This window comes from Typopeltis vanoorti, chromosome 11 (genome assembly GCF_054136105.1).
Source record: "Typopeltis vanoorti isolate ZY-2024b chromosome 11, IOZ_Tvanoo_1.0, whole genome shotgun sequence".
Lineage (NCBI taxonomy): Eukaryota > Metazoa > Arthropoda > Arachnida > Uropygi > Thelyphonidae > Typopeltis > Typopeltis vanoorti.
The window spans coordinates 117,019,078-117,033,251 of record NC_143559.1 but is presented as its reverse complement, the minus strand read 5'-3'; the positions used below and the strand labels follow the sequence as shown (position 1 = coordinate 117,033,251).

Sequence of the window (14,174 nt, the reverse complement as noted above, 5' to 3'; positions counted from 1 at the left end):
TCTAATATTGCCAGAGAGTTTGGAATCTCACATAGCATTATATCCATGCTCCAGGAAGTGTTTCAAGCTATGAGGTTGTCCTCGACCTACCATGGAGCATGAAAGCAGATTTTTGGTTATAACAGCAAAACATAATCAACACATCATGGAAGGTCAGCTTGCAAGTCAGCTCCATTCAATCACAGATATGCGGATATCTCAACAAACTGTGATTAGACATCTGCAACAAGTAGCCTATATGCCCAAAGGCCTGTAGTCTGTGTCCCTTTATCCACAACTCATTGTAGAGCATGTTTTCAGTGGCATTGTATCCATAAAAATTGAACAATACATCAATGGGCTAATGTATAGATGAGAGTCGTTTTAGTCTTTCTTCCAATTCTAGATGACACTTGAACTGGCATTTAAGTGGTACTGCTTACCATTGTGAGAATGTTCTTGAAAGAAATAGATACAGTGGTGCTGGGGTTATGCTTAAAAATGCATCGAGCTATAAGTGCTGGAAAAAGGGACTATAACTGGAATGATATTGCAATGAAGTTCTTCAATGCCATGTCCAATTGTTCCATCGTGCTGCAGGCAAAGAATTCATTTTTATAGATGACAATGTCATACCACATCGCACATGAGCAGACTGAGGATATTAAATGAATTGGGTGGCCCAGCACATTCCCACAGAACTCGTGTGGGATGCATTGCTGCTAGAAATTCCCTTCCAGAAAAAAACAAGATCCTATCCTTGCTCTGAAGGAAGAGTGGGCCAATTTGCTTCATATTTCCTTCATATTGCTTCATGCAGCTCTCTTACGGCATTGTAAGAGAGCTGCATTTGGGGTGGACATATTCCATACTGAAATGTCTCTTCACCAATTTTTCTCTAAGCACTGTACATTAATTCCTTAACTACATCCTTAGGAAATATGTAACTTTTGCTAAAAACGTATTGCAACACATTTATAACACATTTTTTTGTGTAATATAATTTATTACATTGCTGGCAATAAATTTATGTCCACTTTTGGCCATAGTCATGAAAATTTTTTCATATACAGGTAAAAATGTAGTTCATCCTTAGCTTTAAGGACACTAGTGTATATCACTTTCTCTGGTCATAATAGATGACTACAAAAAAACTCTGCTATCTCCATATGAAATCAGCTAACTTGCCTTCAATTGAAAAAAGCTTATATAAAGATTCCTCTTGTCATAACAAGAATTGAACTCAAGTTTTTTCAACACTACAGTGCAATGTGCATAGAACATCAAGTTATAAAAATGAAAATCCAGAGTTATGTTAGCCTAAATTAAGGTCATTTACTTGAATTCTTCATAATAAATTGAATATTATTATTATTATTATTATCATCGAGGCCTCCATGGAGTCAAAAGACTCATCGTGGAAGGTTGTTTTTAGGAAACACAAAGTTTATCATACCACTCCTTGAACCCATTGACTGTTCCCGCTCCAACCACTCTCTCAGGCAATGCATTCCAAGGTTCAACCACCCTCCACGCAAAGAAACCACTCTTCACCCTCTTGCGCACAGCCTCCTTTCATAACTTCCAGGGATGGCCCCTTGTCATCGCTCCTTCTTGCCGTTCTACCAAGTGAAAGAACTCTCCAATGTCTACCCTGTAACTGCCTCTCAACAGTTTAAAAGTCTCGATCATATCACCTCTCCTTCTTCTATCCACCAAACTCTGCAGTCCACATTCCCTCAGTCGATCCTCATAACTCATATTGTACAGTCCTGAAACTATCTTTGTTATCCACCTCTGTATCCTTTCCACAGTCAATTTATCCCCTTCAAATCCTGGGGACTAAATCTGAGAACAATAGTCTAAGTGTGGTCTGTTCAGAGTCTTATACAACGGAATGATAACTCTTTTATCTCTGCAGGTCAGTGTCCTTCTCAGTATTGCAGCAATCCTCTTAGTTACCCTCACCACCTCTGCAATATGCTCCCTGAATTTCAATTTTCTATCAATCATCACCCTCAGATCTCTTGTCTCCCCTACCTCCTCCAATCGATGGATCCCAAACCTCAAGACTTTACATTTAGCTGTATTGAACCGATACCCCATCTGAATATATACAATCTATACCATTAATATGAAAAATAACTAGAAAACTTAAGCAGTCAGTGAACTTTATAATTGGTTACGTTTATAGTTGATTACAAAGAAGGAGGGAACACAAGTGATGAACCTTACTCAGCATTAGTCAGCTAATTAAGGGAAGAGGAAAAGTGATTTGTATAACTGTTGTTAACTTGAGAACAAATGAAGGATGGCTGGCATAAACTGATATGGTTTTCTTATAACTCGAAACTAAAGAAACATAGTACAATACATGATATTTCTTTAATTTGAAGTTTAATTGGAAGTAGTGCAGTTCATGTGTGTGTAACAGCTCATTTCATATTCGAAAGATTCTTTATCCATAAAGTACAAACACTATTCTAAGTAAGAATTTTTGAATTCTTGATTTTAATGGTACAGTCTACACATACTTAGTTCATTATAATGATTTCAGTAAGTGACATTAATTTAAACTAATGGTAGAATTAGTGAGTACACACATTAATGGTATGATACACTCTGTACATATTTAATTCGTTATGATTTCTGATAAGTAACATTAATTTAAGCTAACATAACATTTTAAATTTAAATATTAATTCAACATTTTTATTTTTATAATTTCCTACTCATAGTTCTTTCTTATATCTCCCATTATTTCATGCATTTCTACTTTTTCATGCATTCATGGTCTACATTTCAAGCATATATTAATGTCTATCATTAATATATGCTTTCCCACCATTTCTACGTTTATGTATGGCCCTGCGGTACAAAACACTATTCTGTCATTAATGTATGATTTCTTGCCATTTCTCTATGCCTGTGACATCATTTGCTAAAAATTCAGTTCTCTATCATGAAGGTTTTTACTGTATGTAATAGTGAGCTGAAAATAGCATTGGTTCCATGGGACTTAGGCTAGGATTTCTTAAATAGTTCATTATAATAGTTCAATATAGTGTGTGTGTCTATTGTATTTTGCATACTATTGCAACATGTTCTCTAAACCTCAACTCTATCACATCACGCTTCTCTAAATTCCTAGTTCAATCAATTTTTTTGCAGGTACAATTCCATCATTGTAACACATAGCTTGTATTTTTTCCAGCCAAAAGCTATTTTTTCTCATTATCCCTGTTTTGGAGATGATGAGATCAGAATTTCTTGAAAATGTATTTTGATTAGGCAAGCAAAGCCAAAGGGTTCCTGAATGCCTGCAAAGTTTCAAATGCAAGAATAAAGGAGCAGTTAAGACAAGTTATGATGTGCAAAAAGGAAAGCAGGTATGAAAGAGGAGATCGTGTGAAAAGTAATATGAAAGTAGAAAAAATAAAAAGAAGAAAGGGTAGCACAAAGTTATAAATTAAGCCTTCAATGAGTACTTCACCATACAAAGCAGAGACTGGAGAGATTGGGAAAGCACATGATAAATATTAAGAAAGATAATCAGGGAAATAAATATGAGAAAAAAAGAAGGTGGGGGGGGGATAAAAAGGGTAAAACACATAAGGTGCTGTACAGTGATTCTGTGATATTAGTTATGAAAAAAGGGTAGCACAAAGTTATAAATTAAGCCTTCAATGAGTACTTCACATTACAAAGCAGAGATTGGGAAAGCACATGATAAATATTAAGAAAGATAATCAGGGAAATAAAATATAAGAAAAAAAGGTGTGTGTGGGGGGGTAAAACACAAAAAGTGCTGTACAGTGATTCTGTGATTAATTATGTGCTATAGAAATGAGCAATGAAGTTTGTTTCCAGGTATGAAGATTTGTGATGTCAGTAAAGCTATATGTAAGGAAGTTGAGCAAGTGGAAGATGTGATGACTGTACTGGTCAAAACAAATAACCATAGGAGATAAGTAATGTATAAGGAAGGATATCAAGAGTTGTTTGGAAAGATGAAAAGGAAACAAAAGTCAAGACTGACCTTGACTCTTTTACCAAGATATGACAGGAGTAAACTGAGAAGATGGGCTGTGATTGAAAATGATTCAATGAGCAGACTGTGTAGAAGAAATGGTGAGCATCATGTGTTGACGTGTAGAGTAATTCTGATGGCAGGAAGGATTGCAAATAAGAGGCTGGAATGCACTCAAATGGATTTGGTGTTAGTGGTCTGGAAAAACTGTTTTTCAGTGAAAAGGTAAATAAAAATAGTTAGGGAAACAAGATATATTGGGATGGTTGCATGTATTAAGGTTAATGACTGACACTGTGATGAGAGAGAGGGAGAGAGATAGTATGATGACCCAAATAACAGCTAGAATATTTCTGTCTGAGAGGAGATGTAGTGACTCTCAGCACTGCAGAAGGGAATTCTGTTGAGGAATACACTCAGATAACTTATTTGAATAGGTCAGGTTTCATAAGTTGCTTGAAAATTCATCAGCTTGGTGGGTAGTTATTACGCATGTTTCTCATTGCCAGAAGCATCACCAATAAATACAATGAACTTTTAGCAATGGTAAATGCAAATGAATCAAAAATTAATGTCATCAGTGACATTTGGCTGGTAGAAGAGATATCCTTAGCAGAACAGAATGTTATGGGTACAGTGCATTTAAGGAAGACAAGAAGAATAAAAAAAGGATTGGGGAGAAAATGCTGCTAATGACATGCACACAAATTGAATCCAAGCAGAGTAAAGAATGGGAATGAACAGTATGAATACCACATGCATTGAATTTGAGGCTGTTTGGTATGAAGTAGTTGCTGGTGGTAAAGCATGGTAGGACATGGTCTGCCAACCTGGGTGGCCAAGTGAATAGCATATCACTCTCCAACCAACAGGTCATGGGTTCAAGTCCTACTGCAGACATTGGTGTTTGTTAAAGCCTGCTCTTAACAAGCTTGTATAGCTCTTGGTTTATAAGGCTTGTCTTTTAAAATACAATATATATAATGGACTAAAGTGATGATCTGAGGCATAGTGTGAACTGCATAATAAATTAATCTTATGGGGATTTCAACTATGAGAATACAGACTGGAGAGAGAGAGAGGAGAAATAAAGAAAGTAAGATAAGGGAAGGAGAACTGATAAAGTTAATGAGGAGCAACTTACTTAAGCAAATGCGATGGAAGGTACTCACAGTGCAAGAATATTAAAGCTGATAACAGCATCTAAATATCTGTCTGTAAATGAGGTAATTATTACTCCAGTTTGTGAAAGTGATTATGCAGTTACTTAAATATATTTATTCGGTTTTGAAACAATGTGTGATTTAATATCCCCTTAATTTAAATAGTGATTATGCAGTTTTAACTCGGGTAATAGCAAATCAAAAGGAATTTATGTCAAACAACAAGGCAGGTAATTATAATAAAATGAGAAGGCAGCTTGAGGCTGTGCCTTGTATGGAAGTAGTCAAGGGAGCTATAACTGACTGCATCCTAGAGTTAAAAGATAAACAAAGCTTTAAAGTAGAAATGTGATATCAGCTTAGCAACAATATAAAAAAACAGGCCATTAGAGAAACAGTTATAGTGAGGAAGGCAAAATCCTCCAGTGAAATGAAATTGACTGCACAGGCTGAGAGAAATCCAAGAGAATTCTTAACTATGTCGTGAGTTAAAAGAGGAAGATCAATCATGGAAGAATGACTTTAGTGAATGTGGATGGTAGGAAAGCATCAGATGCACTAGAAATAGCAGTTGTTAAGCATTTACTTTAGAGCTCTTCATTCCAGGTGAACCTACTAACTCTTGCTGAGAAAAAGGACTGGATGGAAGAATACAGGTAGATGACTTAAGTATTAAAGGAATGTGTCAGAGAATTAGCAATGCCTCTAACCTTTTTGTTTGAGAATCAACATTAACACGATTCTTAATGAGATAAAAGAGGGGGTGAAATAATTCCATTATAAAAAGATGGAATTAGGACAATTACAGCCTAATCTGTATCTTTGGTGTAGTCAATGAGGTACGAAAGAGAGAATGCACTTCAACTATGTTCACATTGGATAACTGCAATGTTGAAGTATATACTAACTTGTTGTAGAACTCTGGAGAATAAGGAAGTTTTTCTTTTTTTTAATTAAATTTTTTTTTTCCAAATTGTTCTTTTGCTGGCCTCCTCGGAAGAGCAATTATTCTTCCACTTTACAAAGCTTTGAAAAGACAACATCTTGACTAATGTGCTCAAATATGGTCACTCAAATTCCACAGAGATGAAAGGACAGTCAAAAATATCCATTGATAAAAAACCAAGCAATATCTGGCCTTTGGAATTTTGCATATGAATTAAAATTGAAGGATTGTGGTCTTCAAACAACAGCAGCAAAGAAGAAAAGATATGAGAGAAAAATGTAAGTTAAGGGGATTTCTGAATACAGATACAAAGAAATTCTGCAGCTGATGGCAAGTTAAGATTTAGAACTATGCCTGGAATCTAAGTACGGTTATAGTAGAAAGCATGTGCAGTCCAAGTTCTAATGCCATATGGTGAGTGAATGAAATAAGCTATGCATATTGACATGTCATGTTTACTGACAGCTTATTCCATGAGTACATGATAAGTAAACATTTTCAAAAAGAGGTATGATAATTATTTTGGCCAAAGACCCTCTCATAAGTCCCCCACTAAATATATAATAAGCTACACCACCTTTACTAACTACTGCCATACTCAAATTAGCATCATCAGCAAACAACTGGATATCCCCCCCCCCAAAAAAAATCATTTCCAGTATAATTTTTATGATGACTGCAGTCATTGTAAGAATTTAAAAAAAAATCTTTTTTTAAAAATTGTGTTCTTTTGCTGGCCTCCTTGGAAGAGCAATAATCATATCTACTCTCCAATCAACAGTCTGCAAGTTTGAATCCCACTCTACTATGGATGTTTGTGAATGACTTTAGGTACTGGAAGAAATTCATCATCCAATGAGAGACTGCAATGACACTTTGCCTTACTGAGGGTCGGCAGCAGCTTGAAAAATTTCCATATTTGGTCTTTAGAGCAGAATGTCAGCTTATTTAATTCTTAACCTACCCATGGTACGCATGCACAATATATGCAACACATAAAAAAAAAGCATAACATGTAAGAACAAAAGTTACACAGTTATTTCAATAGCTATGTGTTGGCAGTGGTTTTGAAAAAGTGGAACTTTTTTAAGTAAAAAAAAGTACTAGCTTTTTAAGATCCAATGGTATTGCATTTAAAAAATTTACTGTATTATTTATAAACTTACACTTACCTGTCTCTGCAACTGATTTTTCAATGTGATCTAACTTTTCTTTCACACTTCTTGTTTCTGATTCATTAGGTTTCAAAATGTCATTTGTTGCTTCTATTGAATTTTTTTTTGATTCGTGACTGTGATGTTTGTCAGTTGAAAGTTTATCATCTGATAAAGGCTTGCAAGCTTGATCAGAAACATGTAATGAAACATTTTTATCCATTTGTTGTTCCTCATTTTTTTGAATAACAACAGGGGAAATGTTCTCATGGAAAGTATTTTGTTCCTGAGAATTCTTTTTGATAATAATGTGCTTTTCATCCTTATTAATAGTGTCTTCACAAATTTTACTCTTTATATTAACTGTTGTAGGAGAAATACTACCTGAATCAATTTTTTTGTCATAAGTGGAGCATTCTGAGATAACTGATGTGTTAATGCTAACTTCAATGCTTCTCTTTTTCTTTTTCTTTTTCTTCTTGGAATTCTGGTTGGAAGATTCTGCCTGACTTTCAGAATGCTGATCATTAGTTGTAAGAACAACAGTTGATTCTGATTTACAACTGCAATAAGTCCTTTCATTCTTTTCTTCACTTAAAAATTTCTTCTCAGCTTCTCGAAACAACTGAAAAAAAAAAAAAGCATCATCATTATTATTATTCAGGACCACTATGGAGTCACATGACTCATAATGAAAAATCCATCTTAGACAATATAGTTTATTCTATCAAACCCATTAACAATTAGTGAATTTGTCACCCCATCAGGTAATGTATTCCAAGGTCTAACCACCCTCTGTGCAAAAAAAAAAAAAAAAAAAAAAAAAAAAAAAAAAAAAAAAAAATCACTTAAGTCACTTCTAGAGATGGTCTCCAAGGTAACTTTTATCTTCAAATCCTGGTGACCAGATTAACACAATAACCCAGCAGATAGGGTGTGATCAGGGCTTTATACAATGGAATCATCACTTTTATCTCTGCTGGCCAAAAGTCATTCTTAGTATTGCAGTATTCCCCTTCGTTAACCTTCAATACTTTTGCAGCATGGTGAAAGATTTTTCATTTACTTACAATTATAAGTTAAAGATGCCAAGATATTCTCAGTTTCATCTGTTATCCATGTGTAAGCAAACAAAGTTGGCGTGTGAAGTAACTTCATGAATGGGCTACTTGTATATAGAGGTTAATGACTTCACATCAATTGCCTTAGTATCCCAAAATGCAAGGCTCATATCCTTAAAGGAATGTATAATGCTGTGCATTGTGGGAAGGACCACTACCCAGACTAGTTTTGACCTTTATTGAGGTCTCATCAGTGGGAGCCAGACCCAGAAGAGACACCAAGACATCAAATAATGTAAAAGTCATATATTTCCAATATACTAGTAGTCAAAATGTGTCACACCTTATTACTAAAATACTCTGGATTGGAGGGGGGGGGACTTTGACATCTATCTCCAATCCAGAGTATTTTAGTAATAAGGGTGTAACATCTTTTGACTACTTGTATATTAGAAATATATGACTTCTGCATTATTTCAACCTTGGTGTCTCTTCTAGATCTGGCATCCACTGATGAGACCTCAATAAAGGTTGAAATTCTGGGTGGTGGCTGGGTAGTGGCCCTTGCCATAAACTAAAGAAAGTTATATCTTTAACTGAAATGCCCTCTGCCACTATAATCAAATCTAACACTCTTTGAACTCAAGTTCCTTCTGTCACATGCTGCTTGAAGAAGTTGTCCAGGAACAGCTCAATAAATGCATTTTCATTCTTCTCATGAGATTCTACTGCTACCCAATCAATATTTGGATCATTAAAGTTTCCCATTATGATTACACTTTTTGAGCTCATTTTGTCTATTTGGTGATGCATTTTTTCATCACTAGCAAGCGATCCACCAGGTCTGTAACAGCACCTCACTATAAAATTGATCTTGTTAGATTTCACCTCACACCAGATGGCTACAAACTCACTGCCACATGAAGTTACTGTTAGTAGTAGTAGTACTACAATCATAGGTCTCAACTCTAACTGGATTCAAGTCATCCAATATCATTAGCAGTGCATCCTCTCCTCTCTCCTATTCTCTCTATCCTTTCTAAAAATAGTGTACCCTTTACACTTGATACCAATTAGTAGGTCTGATTCTGATAGCCAGGTCTCACTAATACCAACAATCTGAAGGTCCCAACATATTGATTAAGGAAACAAATTCTAGCCCCTTTGTCTCTGATGCTCCTAGCATTTGTGTACATACATAATAATCTACCTGCATTTTCTTTTGTATACTCTTGTCTGCAGTCTGCATGACACAGTTGAACAGCTTGCAGATCTCTATTTTTCTCTAGTGTCTTATACATGTAGATATCTTTGCACATGTTTGAAGGGTCCAAACTGGATAAAAACAAAGTTGAAATCATTCTCTTCTCGTCAACATTTCCATGACAAAGCCCATTAACTAGCATTAACACAGTTATATAACATTGTTGCTCTTACCCACACATTCTCACCATTCCTCCCTTTATAATTTAGTTTCCCTGACTCTGTGCTAGGTCATATACCAGTTATTAGTTTTTCTAGACTCCTGATACCAAACACATTAAGGTGTAGGCCATCCCTTTTATACAAATATGATCTTCCCTCAAATGCACTCCACACATCCAAAAAAAAAAAAAAAAAACTCACATCCATTCCTTCTACACAGAATATGCATTGAATCGTTTGACATCATAGCCCTTCTTAATTCATTTTTATGATATCGAGGTAAAATACTGACAATTTTCACTTTCTCACTCTTGCCTCTTCCAACAATGCTTTCATGTCCTATCTCATACTGAACTTATTGCTAATTAAGTTGTTAGTACCTACTACAATTACAATTTTGTTTTTTTTTTCTGTTTCTGAATTGCTTCCTTTATATTCTTAAATATATGTTTCTATCAACATGAGTGTATATTGCCGTAATTAAAATCATCCACAATGATCACCCTTTTCCCATTTGCTTATACATTTCATGGTCTCTACCATCCACATTACATTACCAGGTCTCTAACAACATCCAACTAAATAATTCATTCTATTCACCTCTTTCTCACAACATACTGCCGCAATACAATTACCACTATTTCCCACTTGCATCGATATAACTATTTTTCTATCATCAATAGCACTCCACCTTCTATTATCTTCACAAAATACATCATACCCTTCCATCTCTATTCTTGTCAGGATGACATCCTCATCCAACTATGTCTCACTTATTTCAACAATTTTTGGGTGAACAAATTCAATTAATGCAACCATTTCATTTCCCTTGTTTCTGATACCCCTGGCATTCATACATAAACATAACAGTTCATTCCTCGATCTATAACAAGTTTCACTGATAACACTTATTAGATGTGACTTCTTCATATTTTGCTCAAGCCATTTCTTTTCCTTCTTACTCATCCCAGAACCTTCTTCAAATCCAAATGTTTTCCCTACACCTCAGGTCATCCCCTTTCCTTTTTGCCTACACACATTCACATCCTCTAAGAAAATCAACCTTTCTCACACTGTCCACCCTGAGTCTCCCCATTTCCCTGTTTGTCTTGCACACTCATGCTACCCACTTCTTCATTCATAAGCACCACTTCAATCTCTCCTTCCTTGCACTCATTACTTTCCCTCCCAGCAACAGTCTTTCCAAATGACTCACACCAAAAAACATTCAAATGCAGTCCATCACTCTTATACAGTTCAGTTCTTCTTTCAAACTCATTCCACACATTAGCAAACAGCACTCCTTTCTCTTCACACATTTCTGCTAACATATCATTCATAATTCTTGCTCTTTGCCTAATATCATCACTGTCAAACCTGGGCAACACACTAACTATCTTTCCTATTACACTATTCTTTTATCCTTCTCAACAACCTCCTGATATCCAGTCTTACATTCTTCTTGTTCCCAGTCAAGTTGTTTGTCCCTAATACTACCACCAATTCTTTTGCTCCCAGTGCCTCAATCACTCTATTCATTTTATCTCCAGGAAAACAAACCATGTACATCTTCTAGTTTACCAAAGCTGTAATAATATAATCGCCATACAAAACCCTTTGTGGGTCTTTTGTTACCATTTTCATACTCACATCATTTGTTTTCATCTTCTTCACTCTTCCATACATATCTACAGTTATCTTTATTTCACTTTGCATCTGCCTCATCATTACTAACTCAGCTTTCACATCTTGCATTTTTTTTGCTATCATTTACCTCTTGCTATTTTATCACCAGTCACACACTTGTTTGCTGTCAATCCCACTTACCACCTTACCATTAACTGCACGCTGTTTTTCAATGTCATTATTGTCCACTTTATCATTAATTTCACTCTGTTTTTTAATGTCATATAAATTATCACCAGCTTGATTGTCAATTGAACGTTTTCCATGCTATCATTTTTACGCACTCTCTGAACATTTGCATCATCTTCCATGTCAGTTACGATGCACTGTTCCCTACTTGAATTTAAACTATTTAAACAAACTTCATGGTCCATCAGAATACTGCATTTCCTAAATACCCACACTAATTTTTTTCTCTTACTCAGCCTCTGTACATAAATATCCGTGCCATCTTCCTGCGTGTACATATTACATTCAAGGCACCGTACCATTTATGAGAATTCCACATCATCTACTTTATTTGTCTTTTATGTAGACCTATGCAATGATTTGCCTTTCACTGCCATGCTGTATCAGCATGCTAACAAAAACAATGAATTTATTATTATGATGATGATGATGATATCAAAGGAGTCCTTAGACTCATTGAGGGAGGCCCCTAAACATCATGTCAAGAACTATTCAGCATTCGCACAGTATCTATTATACTTTGCTTTGAACTCATTCACCGTCATGGCACCACAACAAACTCTGGCAGCTTATTCCATTCATTCACCACTCTCCAAGTTAAAAAAAACCTAGTTTCTAACAACCTTGCTAACTACACTCTTGCTCAGTTTCCATGGATGGCCCCTAGTTCTTCCACCACAAGACCTGTTCTGAAAAATTTCCTCTGAATAAATCTTGTAAAAACCCCTCAGTAATTTGAATGTCTGAAAAATATCACCACTTTTCTGCCTTCCAGAGATCTTCAACCTGTTCTTGTAAAATTCATTCCATAGATTAGCTATCATCATGGTCACTCGCCTCTGGATCCTCTCTACATCCTCCCCATCAAGAAGAAATCCTGGCACCCAGATCTGGACACAGCAGTCAAGATGGGGTCTTATCAAGGCTCGATAAAGAGGAACAATAACCTGTGTCTCTGCTCGTCAGAGTATTCTTCAGTAACCAAGAGATCTGATGAGCTGATTTAGCCACTTTTACTATGTGCCTGCTAAACTTCAACTTCCTATCCACCAACACTTCCAAATCTCTGCCTTCGTCAATTTCCTGGAGTACAGTTCCACCAATGTGGTATACTGCTGCTAATCTTTTCACCCAAAAATACATAACCTTACACTTTGCTACATTAAACTGACATCCATTCTCCTTAGTACAGTCTACCAATCTATCCAAATCATCCTGCAAAATTTTGACATAATGTGTATTCACTATTGCTCTACCCAACTTTGCATCATCAGCAAATAAATGAACAGTTCCTCTCAAATCCTTTCCTATATCATTAATGAACAAATTAAATAGCAGTGGTCCAAGAACAGAACCATGTAGCACACCACTAGTCACAGGCCTTCTTTTGGACTCGACTCCTGAATAAACTACTCTCTGATATCTCTCCATCAATCACTTGCCTATCCATCTCACCAACCCTAAATCCATCCCCATGTGCTGCAGTTTACTGAATGTGGTATTCTGTCAAAGGCCTTAGCAAAGGCAAGTCCAGCAGTATCACTGTAAACCCATCACCCTTATCCAGTTCAGCCGTCACTGTATTATAAAACGTGAACAAGTTACTGAGGCATGATCTAACCTTCACAAAACCATGCTGCCGCCCCCATAGAGTATCCCATTTCCATCTATCCATTCCTGTATTTTGCTCTTGACTAATTTCTCCAAAACCTTGACAATGACTCCTGATATGCTGATCAGTTGGTAATTTGCAACTGCAGTCTTGGAGCCTTCTTTATGCAATGGAACTATTTTCTCCCTCTTTCCACCACCTCAGGACTAACCCAGAGCTGAGACTTAAATTAAACAATATGGTCAAGGGCACTGACAATTCCTTTGCCGCTTATGCCTTTTTCACTCAAAGGGTGTAATGCACCATCGTTTTTCCAAATTTCTTTCTTAATTCTTCTCTTAATTTTCCCTTTTATGATCTTTGAGGTAAGTTTTCTTGCGGTTGCAAGAAAAGTATTCTTTCAACCACAAGAAAACTTACCTCAATACTTACCATGTGTCCCATGTCTGCAGATGTGCATGTTCATGGAACCGGTTTGTCTGTTCTCACTATTTTAGTGAGAATTTTAGTTCTCACTAAAGTGAGTATATAGTGAGAGCACTAATCTATAGTGAGCACTAGTCTATAGCACTAGTCTATAGTGAGAACACTAAAGTGTTCTCACTATAGTGAGAACAAACAAAACCCGAGTTTCCAGGTGAAAAAAAAAACCCTACCTCCATATGAGACTGGCTAACTCACCTTTTGTCAAAAGAGACAAAATCAGCACACATCAGACAAAGGTTCCTCATGTCACTGATGGGAATTGAACCCAGGTCTTTCTAACCAAGTCTGTCTATACCAACTGAGCTATGGAGGCTCTGTTCTTCTAACATGACGACCAATGTATAACTCACGTCACATAGCACAATTTTCAAATATATTTATAAAAAAGTTGTAATTGTTGACAAGTGTTGATAATAAACTTGAATGGGATCCCAAATATAAAT

The 14,174-nt window shown here is 36.0% G+C and overlaps 1 protein-coding gene across 1 annotated transcript in view; it reads right to left on the bottom strand.

The window, feature by feature from the left end:
• The window catches only part of LOC150101976 (uncharacterized), a 283,338-nt gene that overhangs the window by 32,379 nt on the left and 236,785 nt on the right, over positions 1 to 14,174 (bottom strand). The window contains exon 11 of the mRNA XM_090400543.1: positions 7,291 to 7,897. Within this exon, the coding sequence (XP_090256669.1) occupies positions 7,291 to 7,897 (607 nt within the window). The remainder of the gene's footprint in view (positions 1 to 7,290; positions 7,898 to 14,174) is intronic.